Source organism: Myotis nattereri (assembly GCF_964212035.1).
Source record: "Myotis nattereri genome assembly, chromosome: X".
NCBI classification, from domain to species: domain Eukaryota; kingdom Metazoa; phylum Chordata; class Mammalia; order Chiroptera; family Vespertilionidae; genus Myotis; species Myotis nattereri.
In genome coordinates this window covers 2,970,520-2,986,521 of record NC_138078.1, presented here as the reverse complement: position 1 = coordinate 2,986,521, position 16,002 = coordinate 2,970,520, and the positions used below count along the sequence as shown (strand labels likewise).

At 50.5% G+C, this 16,002-nt stretch overlaps 1 protein-coding gene across 1 annotated transcript in view; it reads right to left on the bottom strand.

Annotated features, from left to right (window-relative positions):
• The window catches only part of WWC3 (WWC family member 3), a gene marked incomplete at its 5' end in the record, with an annotated part of 110,653 nt that overhangs the window by 32,998 nt on the left and 61,653 nt on the right, over nucleotides 1-16,002 (bottom strand). Inside the window, 3 exons of the mRNA XM_081081124.1 lie at nucleotides 4,790-4,863; nucleotides 7,356-7,496; nucleotides 9,765-9,894. Coding sequence (XP_080937250.1) covers nucleotides 4,790-4,863; nucleotides 7,356-7,496; nucleotides 9,765-9,894 — 345 coding nt within the window. The remainder of the gene's footprint in view (nucleotides 1-4,789; nucleotides 4,864-7,355; nucleotides 7,497-9,764; nucleotides 9,895-16,002) is intronic.

Genomic DNA, 16,002 nt, shown 5'->3' with positions numbered 1-16,002 from the left:
GCTCAAGAACATCTCAGCTGAGATCTCAGAGGAACGATGAGATCACTTCAGCTGCTTGAACTAAATATCGATCAGCCAGTGTCCACTCAGCTCAACTCCTTAGTCTACATGGGAAATTCGAGAAGTCTGGATCTAGAATGTGCGGCGTAAGGGTCTACTGATAGCCCAGCATTCCTCCCTGCCCTCACATCTTTGCCTGTTTGAATTACAGATCCTCAGAGCCACAACTTTAAATGAAAAGCAGGCCGTCTGCAGGCCTCCTCTCGGCCTGAATGGGGAGGAGGGAGCTACAACGTGAGGGACGCCTGCTTTTGTTTCTCACAGCCAAGCTCCACCCCCACAACCCAGAGACACAGTCACTTGAGAAATGAAGAAAAATCCAAGCGACTGATCAAATTCCACTGGAATCCTCGCACCACACTCATTCCTGACAACGGATGAACAGCAGGACCCATCCTGGCAACAAACACTAAGGCAGAGCGAAGCTGGATGGGCCGAATGTTTTGTTCCTATCTGCACTGCGCGCGTTTCTATGGCAACAGCTACAGTTTGTGCACAGTTCTGGAACAAGTGCTCTTAGGTTAAAAATAAGGAGCCATCTGCGTCATCGGCATTGCTTCCAGGAGACCTGTTCTTCCAAACTGGCCATGAAAAATTCCAAAGTTTTTAACCAATAAAGTTTAACCAATATCCCTATCGTAAGGCCCAAGGCGGCGCTCCTGCAGGGGAAGGAAGAGGCAGTTGTTTGGACACATCTCACGTGACCGGAGTTGAAAACACAAAACTAGTCATGACAGGGGTGGTTTGGTCTGGAGAAGTCTCTAGAAATCATACTACCATTTGTAATGATGAGTTCTACTTCCACCAACATCCTTTCAATTCAAATACATACGAAACCCCTCACTGTCCACACCACCATATTTTTAAAAACATATTTTTATTGATTTCAGAGAGGAAGGGAGAGGGAGAGAGAGAGAAACACCAATGATGAGAGAGAATCATGGATGGGCTGCCTCCTGCACGCCCCATGCCGGGGATCGAGCCTGCAACCACTGAGCCACGCCGGCCGGGCCACAACACTGCATTTTGATGATTTCCCAACTCTGGAAAAAAAAATCTCACCTCTAGATACACAAGCAAAGCTGTACACACATGCAGAAACTTCTCCCGGTTTAGAAATGGCAGAGCCCAGGAGGTTTTGCATGGAGAGCAACACAGGCCAGGTTCTGGGGATTAGGACATGGGCATCTCGGGGCGCCGCTATTCCGCCTGGTCCAGGCGCTATGTGAGCAGTCTGCCTGGCAGCGCTGAGGCCGGCATGTCTGGGAACAGTGAGGGGGCCCACGCGGCTGGAGCAAGGTGAGTGAGCAGGGCGGGGCAGTGGGCTAATGCGCCGAGTCAGCAGACCACCCGCTCCTCCAGGCCCATGTTGTCCACACACAGTAGGGATTCAGGAGCAAGACAAGAGGAAGGTTTTACAGCTGTGGCGCTACTGATGCCTGGGCCACCTGGGTCTTCGCTCTGGGGCCGTCTTGCACCTTGCGGGTTGTCTAGCAGCATCCCTGGGCCCCACACACTTGGCGCCTGCAGCCACAACAAACAAAAATGTCCTCTGGGGGCAAAAATCACCCATGGATGGTTGAGAGCCTCTGCGAACAGAGGAATGATGGGATCTCACATGCTTTGAAAGGATCACTTGTCTGAAAAAAAATTCAGACGGTTATCTCAATAAGCCAAAGTCACACAAAAACGATGTTGAGCTGCACCACCAGTGCAAAACCACACAGTTGTCACCATGACAACGAAGAAAATGTCTCCGCCCATTACGCTAGTAAGATTTATAGAATGATGATATTTAATGGTGCTAAGGAGATACAGAAACCAGGATGCTTGATCCCGTCGGTGGTAGTGTAAAGCGGGTAAGTCATTTCGGAAGGCGATTTGGTGACATCTTTTACAACTGTCAATACACGTGTCTCTAGACCCAGACATCCATCGCAAGGCTGGCCCGTTAACAGATGGGCTCTGCTTGTGAAAAGGGAAAACTGCAGCCATCTAGCTGTCCATCTAAGGAGGGGTGCTTATCACACTACAGAAGCTGTGCAATTTCCTTTGCACAGCTACCGTGGCCTTAGCTTATTCCATGTTTACATGAAACACTGCAAGGCTTCGCACTCAGCCATTAACAGTGGGAGGGGGGTAAAATAGGGGCAAGGTGGATGCTCTCTATTGATTGTGCCTTTGACAAAAACAGTGTATGCATGTGTGATTATGCAATAAAAATAAGGAAAATGCATGTGCATGTATGCATGTATATATGTAAACATGAATGTGTTGTGTGTGTTCAAGCATGCATATATACCCTGGCGTGTGTGCATGTGTGTGCATGTGTGTGCATGTGTGCACACACACCCATACACAACCAGGGTATCCCTGCTCCATATTTCCATTAGTTGTGAAGGAGTTTATCTCCCGAACAGGTTAAAGACCTCGTGTGATCGCACCACACGAAGAACACAATTTCTTCAAAACACCTGGAGCAGGGCAGGTGCTGAGCAGAAGTACAGTCTCCCAGTTTCCCAGCAGTGTCGCTATGGGGTGAAGCTACGGGGGTCACCCACACAGGCCAGCTGCTGGAAACCACCCAGGGATGGCCCCGCTAAGATGTCACAACCCTGCAGCACAGCGCAGGGGTCCTCAGCCTGGGCACTGGTGCCATCTGGGGGAGACCATCCTTTGTGTGGGGGCGTCCTGTGCAGTGTAGGATGGGGAACGGCACCCCTGGTGGCCGCCTACCACAGCCAAAATGCTCCTCCCCTGGACGTCTGTGCTACGTATCCCTGCTTTTTAAGTGTTGCCAGTGCAGCCCCGAAAGGCCTTTCTCAGGAGCCCCTACTGGCCCACAAAGGTTGAAATGCTGGGACAAGCCCGGCCGGTGTGGCTCAGTGGTTGAGCATTGACCCATGAACCAGGAGGTCACGGTTCAATTCCTGGTCAGGACACATGCCCGGGTTGAGGGCTCGATCCCCAGTAGGGGGCGTGCAAGGGCAGCTGATCCATGATTCTCTCTCATCATTGATATTTCTCTCTCTCTCTCCCTCTCCTTCCTCTCTGAAATCAATAAAAAATATATATTTAAAAAAAGAAAGAAAAGAAAGGCTGGGCCAGGGCCCCGCTCCAGTGCAGTGTCTTTTGCCACAGCCCATGCGATCCTGAAACTCTGCTCTTAGTGGACAGACACTGGGGAAGGGCCAGTTATTTTCTCAAATTCTCCACTTTTTACCCAAATGCGTTCTCTCCGCACACCAGCTCTAGAACACAACAACATCACTTGCTATGTTTGGGAAATGCCACAGCAAAACACGTAACAATTATGCTCCCAAGTGCAGCAACCACCTAGTGTCTGCGTTTTGGACAACACAGCACATTCCAGCACCCACAGCGCGCAGCTCCAGTAGGGACGTGTGCCGACACGCGGGGCGCTCCGGAGGGACGGTCGCCCTGACCAAGCCCAGCAGCTCGGAGGAGGAAGGAGCCGCCGCGGGGAATCTGAGCTCCCAGATAAGCACGCGGCCGCCCCGGCTTGGGGCTTGGCCAAGCTCCGAGCTCCACGCAGGAATGGGAAGCCCCCCACCAACACCTCGGGGAAAGCCGGGAAGATGGGGGAGAGCGGGGAGAGCACCCGGCGGGCGAACAAAGGCCCATGTCAGCCCCAGCCGGCCCTCCAGCGGGGAGTCAGATGATCTGCTTTTGTTGCTATTTTTACATTTTAGAAAAAGGCAACAAAGTGCGTTTGCAGACCTCCATGAATGATACAGTATACCGAGCCGGCCCAACCCCAACGCGGAGCTCCCGGGCAGGACCCTGCACCCACGGGCATGCCGCGCCTCCACTCCCACCCCCCAAGATAACTTTAAAAAGATACGCTTTATAGCTTTTCCGAAGCACATATCTCGAAAATATTAGGTTTTAAGACTCTTTCCAGAATGAAAGAGAGAGAGTTTCTAAAAAGAGGGCATGAAAGCGAGGGCAGGGTCAGCATTGGAAGCAGGGACCCTGCAGGGGTGAGGTGACGCCCTGAACTCCGGTGTCACCGGTGGCGACTACACACGGCCTCTCCATCCTGCCCGTGCCCCGTGGCTAAGGCTGGGAGGGGGGAGAGGAAAGACAACCTTGGAAATGCACAAACAAGGTCAAGTCTCGATGTTCAGGAGGCAGGTGATTTACAACACAGGTTAACAGAAACGCCCGCCTGTCCCTTCTCTCCGTCAGAATGAACTGGGTTGGGTCCTGCTATCACCCGTGGACCTAATCCTTACTGAACCATCTTCCAACCCACAGTGTGTGACTTTTCCCATTAACCTATAGAGTTAGAAGCCACATGTGAAGAGAGAAAGCCATTTTGCTTAACCTGGTCTGAGGGGCTGCTGCTCAGATGAAACGGGGGAGGAGGGGGAAGGAAGGGAAGGAGAAAAGGGAAGGAGGGAGGGAAGGGAGGGAGGTAGAAAGTTCTGAACTGCCCAAGAGGACAAGGAAAGCTGAAAAAGTCTGTATTTTTATTAAATCATGTCTTTATACCTATTTGCAACGTTGAGAATGTCACCATTTTAAATGCACGTGAAGTCTGGTCAATGTATTCAGAAGCTACACAGAAATGGAGATGTTTTACTTTTTATTCTGTCGGACTGTGCTTTCCAAATAAGTGGGCAGTCACACCTGGGAATGCTGCAGCCAGTCTCCCTGCAGAGAAAGGAGGGGTAGCAACGGGACGCGCAGAGGGGCGGCCTACCTCTTCCTGGCCTCCTCGTACTGCCAGTTCAGCCGGACGCGGTCCACAAGTCTTGTTTTATCGTCGAAGACAAACTTCCAAGGCGGGGGGGAGGGGGGGGGAGGAAAGCATATTAGAAACATCTTTTTAAAATAGACCATTCATTTCAACTTTCAGCAACAATGAAGGCTCTCGTGATTCATCTTCCAGTTTCCATTTTCCAAAGGCCTGGAAGGAAACACACCAAATCCTACCCAGCAGCCACCACGGACAGTGACGCTGAGAGGGGGCTGGGAAGATGTTTGCTTTCCCGACATTGGTGAACGTTTTTGAAACAGTGAACGCATATTCATTTGTTGTGTAATTCTAAACAACAAATTACGTTGTAAAGGAAATATGGAATGACTTGATAAAAACTGATACAAAGGCAAAAAAATTCAGCTCATTTGGGGCAGTATATTCTCTCATTTCTTTCATTTCTTTATTTGATTTTCATTCTTTATTGTTCAAAGTATTACCTATGTCTCCTTCCCCCCCCCCCCCCATTATGCTCTCATTTCTTAATAAATACAGAATGCTGTTCTAAGAAGTCACCAGATCTAAGATGACAGACTAGCTGTGTGACGCAGGGACCAGGACTCCGAATGTTCTATGGCCGGAGCCTGGCGCGTCGCCTTAGGAGTTAGACCTGAAATGCCATGCTCTGCCGTGACCACTAGCTGCGCTGAACTATTTCCACACGGATCGCACTGAAGTGAGCAAATCCCTAAACGGAAGGAAAGAGACGCCTGGCTGGGAGGCGACTGTAGCTCTCCTTGGTTACTTCTCCTTCTTTCCTGAAAACACATGACTTCGTTTCAATAAATCACCTCCATCTGTAGACCTGACCTTACTAGACCAGATAGTATGGCCATGAAGCTTTTTTTTTTTAAATAACCTCATGTCAACAAATACTTGAAACTCTTCTACTTGAATGATTAGTGATGCAGCTATTGATACACATCATGGAAGTGCAGTCCAAACCCGCACTGTTGAAGGGTGAGCTGTATTTTTCTGGAACAACATGATGTACCAGAGAGCACAGGGGTTCAGGGATCAGAGATGCTGGCTCACACTCATGCCCGCCTCTCCCTGACTACGTGACCGTAGGTAACCTGGCACCTCGATCCCCTCTCCCGTCACAAGGGGATGGCAACAACCACTTAAATGCAGATAAGAGCCATGAAGCTGCCAACCCAGGCAGCCAGTCACCCCCCCCCCCCCCAGTGGCTGCGCCGGGTCATCAGCCTCTCCCCGACCCCTGAGCGCCATCAGAGAGCCTCCCATCTGTCCTGCTTCTGTCAGGCCGGTTCAGAGGCCCTCACTTCTAATTCCAACCTTGTGATAAGCAGCAACGAGTTATTCACGGAATTCGGAGTCTTGAACTTCTTTCCCTCCCTCCTGCCAAAATCTTTAGGCAAAACATGCCAGACATTTCTGACTTACAGATTCTTCTCCTGGCGACCATATTCCTTAAACCAAAGGTGCCCGCCCGGCCTCAAACGTCTGATCCTACTTTTAAGAATAATGAAATAGGGCTATTCCAGGACATCCAAGGCATAAAAAGTCATTATCTGCTGGTAGTATAGTCCCCTCAAAGAAGCACTACCTGCTAAAATTTCAAAATATTAGCCAATTATTTAAAACCCAGAGGTTTTTGTCAATGGCTCTTCCCTTTTTTCTCTTTTTATTTAATATGGAGGAGGGCAATCTGTAGTCTATTGATATTTCATCTTCAAGCCCAAAGGAACAGAATAAACTGTTTATCCATTTGTACCAAATGACACACTCCACTCAATGACATTCCAGCAGCAGTGTCTTCAAGTAGTGGCTTCAAATGATGGCTGCCAACTTTATTTGTGTGGCGAACTCAAGGTTTCACTAATCATCAAAAAGGAGTATTATGAAATTCTTTCAAGTCCCAAACAAAATTAATTTTAATTCAATTTCATTTCCTGACATTCTTTTAGAATAAGAAATAGCACCAAAATAGAACCCAAGGTGACACAGCCACAAAGCCTTTGAAATTCACTGGTCTAAGCCAGAGATCAGCAAGCTAAGGCCCGAAGGCCCAATCCGGCCCACCACCTGTTTTTGTAAATAAAGTTTTATTGGAACACAGCCCCTGCCATTAGTTCACATATCACCCATGGCTGCTTTTGCATAACAACACCGCAGAGTAGGTGTGGCAGAGACTGCATGGCCTGCAAGGCCCCAGATATTTACTATCTGGACCTTTATGCAGAAAAGTTAGCTGACCCATACTCTAAAAAGTCACATGTTTGTCAAAGAGACATCTAAACTCAATTCTCAAAAGGATTCTGCCATTTTTAAGAATCCGAATCACAAAGATATAGGTAATAAGCAATTTCAGTGTATCCCAGGGCACTGAGCCTTCACAGCTGGATGTGAGAAACAATATGTTTTTCTTCCAACCGAATGGCACAAAAGCCAGAACATTTCTGAAGAGGAAGTGGAAAAGGAAAGCCAATGAGAGATGACCACACAAAAGCAGCCCTTCTTGCTCGATTCTTCCCCAGTGACTTACCTCTCCGATGATGTCGGTCTGAGACCCAGCGTCGCAGAACTGGTGAGAGTTGCCCACCGCGCCTGGGTGGTGAGGGACTTCTTGCAGCGGGTCGGTCAGAGAAAAGTTATTCCTGAAGCCGTCGGTGAGCTTGGCCAGGCTCTGCAACAGAATGAACGAGCCACTTGTAACAGAGGTGGGCGTGCGCCTCTCCCTCTAAGAGCAGGCATTTCACTCCGCGTCCAGTGGGCGGCTTCCCCACTGGCGGGCTGGCCACCCAACCCCATTCTCATCGGATTTCAAAGAAATGTCCAGGACATGCACCTTTAATACAACTCTCAGTGACTGAAATCAAACAGCAATCGAGTCCTCCTGGTAGCGCGTGAACAATACAGAGAACAACTGTGGTACCCTTTTCACTGTTTTTCAAAACTCTTGGGGAAAAAAAAAAAGCATTCCCTCAGAAAACACTCAAACTCATAGAACCAGAAAGTAGAATAGAGGTTGCCAGGGGTTAGGGGGAGGGGAAATGGAGAGATGTCAGTCAAAGGATACAAACTTCCAGTTATAACATGCGTAGTATACAGCGAGGTGACTTAGTCTCTTAAACTGTGCTGTGTGCCTTGATGCAGCTAAGAGAATAACCTTAAATGCCCTCACCACACACACACACACACACACACACACACAGAGTTAACTATGTGAGGTGGTGGAGGTGTTATAATTTTATGGCGGTAATCATTTCACAATCTGTATGTGTATCAAACCTTCACACTGTACACCTTAAATCTAGACAAATTTGTTTGCGAACTATGCCTCCATAAAGTGGGGGCAGGAGTCACATCTCACATGTCCTAGCAGTAAAGGAGTCTGAGATGGATGCTACTTTGAGATCTTCATAAACCACGCGGGGGCAAAGACAGCTCCCAGATGATATTGACACGTTTTCACAGCCTGACTTTCGATCGTAATTCTACATGGTCCAAGGTCACCTCATACATACGCCAGTTTGCCAGATCTCAGAGGAAGTGTGTATTCTGGCACATAGAAGCCCTTTGGGTGAAAGTTCAAGAGAAATCAGATTTTCTACAATTTTTTAAAAGACTGTTTCTATGGACGCCAGGACGCCCAGGGGCGGTCTAACGCAGCTGGCGCTGGATCTAGACCAGGGCGTCCTGCAAGGGGCTGAATTATTAAGCTCGTACAAGAAAACAAAGCCGCTCAGATCAGCAGTCGCCAACCGGTGGTCCGTGGAGCACTGGTGGTCCGTGAGGTCCGAAAGGTTGGCGACCACTGGTTTAAGGAAGCCTTTGGAGCAGCGGCCGCCAACCGGTGCCTGCCCGTGTGGAGCAGAAAGAGCAGCGTGCATCCATTTGCAAAAAGTCAGCTTTTTCTCAAAGCAACAGGAACTACAAGAATTGAAGTTGCAAAAAAACAGCAACATGAAGCTACAATGATCCCAGCCTTATCGCTGAAGCTCTGGCCATGGGAGGACACGTGGGATGAAGCAGCTCGCTGTGCACAGACACGGGGAAGGGGACGGGGCACGATGCGGGGAGGCAGCCGTGCAGGGCAGCAGGCACAGTCCCGGCTGTCCCTGAGGGCCGCTGAGCACGTGCTCGCCCTGTCACGTGTCTTCAGAAACACGCCGAGGGCCCGCACCACGCTAATAAGGGTCGTTACGGGCCGTGAGAGAAGGGGGAGAGAGCTAGACTTATCAGAGACTTTCTGCGTTATTTTGATTACTGAGCAATAGGAATGTGTCACCCACTGTGGCTTGAATTGTGTCCTCCAAACACCATGTTCAAGTCCTCCCCCGGGGCCCGCGAACTTGAGCCCACTGCAGTCTTCACAGATGGGGTCAAGTCAAGACGAGGTTACACTGGCTTAGAGCGTGCTCTCACCCAGGACCGGCGTCCCCATGAGAAGAGAACATTTAGACAGAGACACATGGAGGGCCCCACGCGACAGCGAAGGCACGCGCCCGGGAATGCCAAGGGTTGCCAGTGGCCACCGGAAGCTGGAAGGGACAAGAAGGGGCCTCCCTAGAGCCTTCAGAGGGCACAGCCCTGCGAACCCCTTGATTTCAGGCTGTGGCCTCTAGCCTCTGAGAGAATCCATTTCCTTAGTTCTCAGCCCCCCGGTTTGCAGTCCTCTGTGATGGCAGTCCTGGGAAACTAGCATGCATTGTTTTAAATACATATGTGCGCACACACATTAAAGATATATATGCATATGTAATACCATATATACATGTATGTCTTTGGATATATATGAACTGTGCATATAATAAGTATATAATATTTTTAAAATTCTAAACAAAGGGAAGATAGACAAGGAGGCAGACAAGTGGGCACGAATATATGATATTGTAAAAATTCTACATAAAGAAAAGCTAGACGAGTGGGCAAAGGGGCGCACGCCTCCCACCTGCATCAGGTCCCGCCGCTCCTTCTCGCCTGTGCAGATGGCCTTCTTGATGGTCCGCAGCTCGTTCATGATAGCCTGGGCCTCATCCAGCTTGTAGGTGGTGTGAGTATTTGACATCTTGCGGTCAATCCTGGTTAAAGGGGAAAACTAATGTCACTCCATGCGAGATCGTCCCATTCCATTAAACAACACAGAAAACTCAAAGCTTCCCAGAAAGGTGGGGAACAGTGCAAATGGGTTCCAGCAAAGGGAGAGAAAGATCCCGTACGCGGCCTTGTGGGACACGGCCTGCGCCAGGGCAGCCGAGGCCGCGCTCCGTGAAGAGCCTCTAACGATAAGGCAACGAGATCATCAGCTGAGCACCTGCTTGAGGCTTTCAATCCTCCTTGAGAGGAGGGTCGTGTCTTACTCGCTTATCCCCAGCACCTGGTCAAAAAGGGGCGCTAAATGAACATGCAGCGGATCTGTGTGCAGGGAGAATATGTGGGAACCAGCAGAGAGCAGTGAACTGTCATTAATGGCGCCTTGTACAAAAGCTGGAGACTCTTATGTCTTCCCTATGTACCTCTTTCTTTTATGTCATCTTGGTTCTAATTAATCACTCGCTCTATTACACACCTCCTCAATTCTTGTCTTTAATCCAAACACCCTTCGCCCTTCCTTCCTTCCATGCATTCACACTTCCTTCCTCCTTCCCTCTCACCCATCCTTCCTTCCCTCTCACCCATCCTTCCTTCCCTCTCGCCCATCCTTCCTTCCCTCTCACCCATCCTTCCTTCCCTCTCGCCCATCCTTCCTTCCCTCTCACCCATCTTTCCCTACCTCTCACCCATCCTTCCTTCCCTCTCGCCCATCTTTCCCTACCTCTCACCCATCCTTCCTTCCCTCTCACCCATCCTTCCTTCCCTCTCACCCATCTTTCCCTACCTCTCACCCATCCTTCCTTCCCTCTCGCCCATCCTTCCTTCCCTCTCACCTATCCTTCCTTCCCTCTCACCCACCCTTCCTTCCCTCTCGCCCATCCTTCCTTCCCTCTCGCCCATCCTTCCCTACCTCTCACCCATCCTTCCTTCCTTCCTTCTCACTTGTCCTTCCTTCCTTTCTTCCTTCTCACCCATCCTTCCTTCCTTCCTTCTCACCCATCCTTCCTTCTTTCTAACCCATCCTTCTTCTCTTCTTTCCTTCCTTTCTTTTCACCCATCTTTCCTTCCTTCTCATCCATCCTCCTTTCCTTCTCACCTTTCCTGCCTTCTGGCTGCCCTCCCGCCCCTGAGTGCACGAGGCCGGCAGCACGTCCTCTGTCACGTCCGCCATACCTAAGCCTTGAGTCGTAGGAGCCCTCAGGGCTAAAGCAGTTGGGATACTTCCATCCAGAAATGGAATGCGCTCCTCTGGAAGGTCGTTAGCTGAGCTGCAGGTCCTGCCCCACCACCGCACAGCTCTGGTTCTGAGTTGTCGCCCCGCGTCGACTGAAAACCTGGGTCCTAAGGGCCAGCCCACACGCCCTAACTTGGCACTCACGGAAGCACCCCGGCAGGCCGCAGAGGACAAGCGACACGCCAGCTCTATAGTGGGACCCTGGGCAGGTCACTTCGCCTCTTTAAACCTGTCTCCTCGTGTCGCACATAGGACACTATGTTTCTCCCACTTAGGGCGAAGATGGGAGGAGAGGGCCGCCCGGGCCAAGGCCTGGCGTGTCATGTTTGTGTGGCCATTACTATTATGAGGACGATGCTGGATCTACTTACTCATGGGAGAAAAAGTCAATAATTCACCAACCCCGGTACTTTATTATCATTAACAAATTCCTGGCCACATGCGTCACAACTCACAGCAAAACTCAGCACCGGAGCTGAGCTGAGCTGTCAGCGCCCTTGGAATCAGAGAAGGACAAATAGCGCGAGCAGGAAGCCTGCCCTCCCCCTGGAAACGGGCTCGGCTCGGCAGCAGCGCCGCGGCTGCCATCAGTTACAAATCACACACGCATGAAACCTGCTCCCAAGGCCTCTTCCACGGAGAGCGGATGCAGGCGCACCAGGGGACCCCACACATTAAATGGTGACACCCCCAAATCCCAACATGGCCCGGCCATGTGTTTTTCCACTTCAGCTATTCTATGGAGAACCGAGCGTCTAAGGCGAGACAGCAGCAAAAAGCCATCCATCTCACATCTGCGAGGAAGTGGCCTGACTTTTCTTGCGGGGGGGGGGGGGGGGGATCTAGACTCATTTACATAATAATGTCTCCTTGTATTCATCTTCTGATCAAAGGCTTCCCAATGCGGCTCATTGATGTCACAAACCACAGCCCACATAGGCTGATGGAGTCTGGAGAAAAGGGTTACAGCATTTCCAGACAAAAAAGCCCCAAGGCCAGAAAAGTCTGACTTCTCCGCAAGGCAATGACCACAGCCCCTGCTAAGCAGGTCAGACGGCCCCTCCACAATGAAGACGGTAAATGGTTCACCCTGACACTGACACCGGCACAGAGAAATGAAAACTCGACTGCCTTCAACAAAACTGTTTCAACTGCTTGAAAGTCAATGCCAGTCAGATAGCCACAGACACACAGCACGGCTCAGGCTGCAATGAGATGCTAACCTGGTCAGCCCAGCTTGGTACTGTGCTGTGGTTTCCCTCTGGCTTGAGCAGTTATAGAGCCTAAGCGTAGCCACCAGGAAACCAGGGATGGAGCCAGCAGTCTCCCGAGGCACCAGGTTCTACCCTGGGAACGGCTGCAGTTCCCATCAGGGAGAGCGGTCAGCGGGCCTGCGCTTCACCCCACCAGCAGACCCGCACAGTGCCTAGAGCAGCCGTGGGCAAACTACGGCCCGCGGGCCAGATCCAGCAAGTTTGAAATGAATAAAACTAAAAAAAAAAAAAAGACCGTACCCTTTTATGTAATGATGTTTACTTTGAATTTATATTAGTTCACACAAACACTCCATCCATGCTTTTGTTCCGGCCCTCCGGTCCAGTTTAAGAACCCATTGTGGCCCTCGAGTCAAAAAGTTTGCCCACTCCTGGCCTAGAAGTTCAACTTCAAGGTCACAGGCGTGGGCTCTGGCCTTAACTCTACCCAAGTGCTCTGAGACCTTGAGGAAGAATGAAGACTAGCCCAGAGCAGCTGTTTTCAATCAATTCCAAGAGTGTCCCCACGTGGTGAGCAGGAGGAGCTGTAGGGGGAGCCTGCAAGGGCCCGGGACCCTCAGCCCTGCTTCGGCAGCACCTCCCCCTTCCAGGCTCAGCTACTCTGCTTCTACGGAAGACGATGTTTGGGGGCAGGAAAGGAAAAGAGAGTCCCCTGTTAAAAAGTGGACAAGCGCCCTAGCTGGTTTGGCTCAGTGGATAGTGTCGGCCTGTGGACTGAAGGGTCCCGGGTTTTATTCCGGTCAGGGCACATGCCTGGGTTGTGGGCTCGATCCCCAGTGTGGGGCATGCAGGAGGCAGCTGATCCATGATTCTCTCTCATCATTGATGTTTCTGACTCCGTCTCCCTTCTAAAATCAATAAAAGTACGTATATTTTTTAAAAGTGGGCAAGCTATTTGAGAATATGATCTCGATGTTCTAAGAACCTCTGAAATACTATCATTTCAAAAGAGTTCTATTATTGTAGAACATATCATCCTATATAATAAAGAGCTAATATGCTAATTAGACTGAAGAGCAGAATGACCGTCCAGAAGACATTCTGGACGAAGTTGGGGCTGCGAGGGCTGAGCCCCTTGCATGAATTTCATGCACTGGGCCTCTAGTTACATAATAAGAGATTATATATCATATAAGTATAACCTTACATAAACAGCGTATATAGCATACATTATTTGATTAAACTATATGATTATGGAAATAGTTCAATGGACCAAGGATTCACTAGGTGTCAGAGTCTTCCTGTGTGCTCCCCAGTTGTCACCTCCTTTAATCCCCTCAATGGCTCTACAAAATAAGCATAATCTCAGATTTTATAATGAAAAAATGGAGGCTCAGAGAGAGCACCTACGTGGCCCAAGGTGACAAGCTAAGATGTGGCAGAGCCGGGGTCAAACCCCATCTCCTGATTCTCAAGTCTTCATCGGACGCCCCCCGAAGCCACAGGCGAAGCCCTGCTCAGAGCGGCCCATGGAGGTCCACAGGCTTAGACACGGGCAAGAGATGCTCCACAGAGCTCAGTCCGTTCCTGCTCCCCGTGGGATCCACTCTCATCACACAGCGCCTCAGAGGCCAGGAGAGCTCTCTCTTCGCGTCCGCAAGATTCATTTGGGAATTTTCTCCCTTTTTTCAATTCCCTCTAGAACTTTGAATGAAATCAAATAATGGGCTCAATGATTCAATATTTTCTAAAATAACAATATATTCCATTTCATAAAGAAAATCCTAATATCTGTGACTGCCAAAGAAATGTCTTTTTCTTCGTAAAATTTTCATTCAGAGTCTAAGACAGTGCTTTTACATGTCAAATAGCATGACAGAACATTGATAACTGCTCAACAAAAGGTGGCACTACTCGGCCAGCATGGCTCAGTGGTTGAGCATCAACCTATGAAACAGGAGGTCAGGGTTCGATTCCCGGTCAGGGCACATGCCCGGGATACAGACTCAATCCCCAGTAGGGGGTATGCAGGAGACAGCTGATCCATGATTCTCTCTCATCATTGATGTTTCTAGCTCTCTCTGCCTCTCCCTTCCTCTCTGAAATCAATAAAAAAAAAAGAACACACACCCTATCTCATAAAGAGGTGATATGCAAATTGACCATCATGCTGTCACAAAGATGGCAGTGCCCATAGCCACAAGATGGCGGCGCCCAGTCCCCTCAGCCCCGCCGGAGTCCCTTAGTCCTTGCAGCCCTGCCAGGGAGGTGGCAGGCACGTGGTGTGGCCGGACCTGCCCTCAGCCCCCCAGCCACCCAGGGCCAGCCCAAGGCACAGGCAAGCCTTGGATGGTGGCTGCCCAGCCTCCCAGGGCCGCCCAAGGCTCAGGTAACCAGGGCTGGCCGAGGCTTGCGCTGCCAGCAGTGGCAGCAGCAGAGGTGTGGTGGGGCGTCACCTTCCCCTGATCGCCAGGTCACCTCCTGTCCCTGAGGGCTCCCAGATTGTGAGAGGGGGCAGGCCAGGCTGAGGGACCCCTCTCCAGTGCATGAATTTTCATGCACCAGGCCTCTAGTATATACATTTAAAAGGTGGCACTAGACAGCATACGTTATTATACAGTGTGCTCTGTTCTGAATGTTATGTTCCCCCAACCCCGCCCTAAAATTCACTTGCTAAAATCCCAACGCCCAGGGTGAGGTATTAGGGGGTAGGGCCTCTGGGGGGTGATCAGGTCACGAGGGAGAAATTCTCCTGAATGGGGTCAGTGTCTTCATAAAAGAGACCCCCCCCAAGAGCTCCCCTGCCTTTCCCCCAGGTGAGGATACAGCTGGAAGGCGGCCATTTATGAACTGGGAAGCAGCTCTCACAGGACACAGCACCTGACCATGAGGGTGCCCTGTTCTTGGACTTCTAGCCTCTGGAACGAAGGGAAATCAATTCTGTTGTTTATGAGCCACCCAGTCTGCGGTATTCCCATATAATAAAAGGAATATGCAAATTGACCCTAACAGCAAAACGACTGGGAATGACTGGTCACTAAGACACACACTGACCACAGGAGGAGCTCTGCTCAGCCACAAACCAGGCTGATGGCTGCCAGCACAGTGGTGGTGGTGAGAGCCTCTCCGGCCTCCTCAGCAGCACTAAAGATGTCCAACTGCAGCTTAGGCCTGCTCTCCACTGGCAAGAGAACATCCCCCGAGGGCTCCTGGACTGCCAGAGGGATGTCTGACTGCCAGCTTAGGCCTGATCCCCCAGTGATCGGGCCTAAGCCAGCAGGTGGACATCCCCCAAGGGGTCCCAAACTGCGAGAGGGCACAGGCCGGGCTGAGGGACCCACCTGAGTGCACAAATTTCTGTGCACTGGGCCTCTAGTTTTGTTATAATAGCCACCCAAATGGACTAAGATAAAGTGTGGGGGGAAAAAACCCACAAAAAACAGTACACAGAACCCACAGTCTTCACTTCTCACCTCTGAGCACTTTGCAGCAGCTTCGGGGAGGTTAAGTGACTTGCTCAAGGTCACACAGCCTGTTAGAGGCACAGCGAGGTTCACGCTGAGGCCCCTCACACCAGCACGCATCCCTTTCATCACCGGCTTAGCAATATGCTCCGAGTCAAGGCCTGCAAACTCGCACTGTGTCAA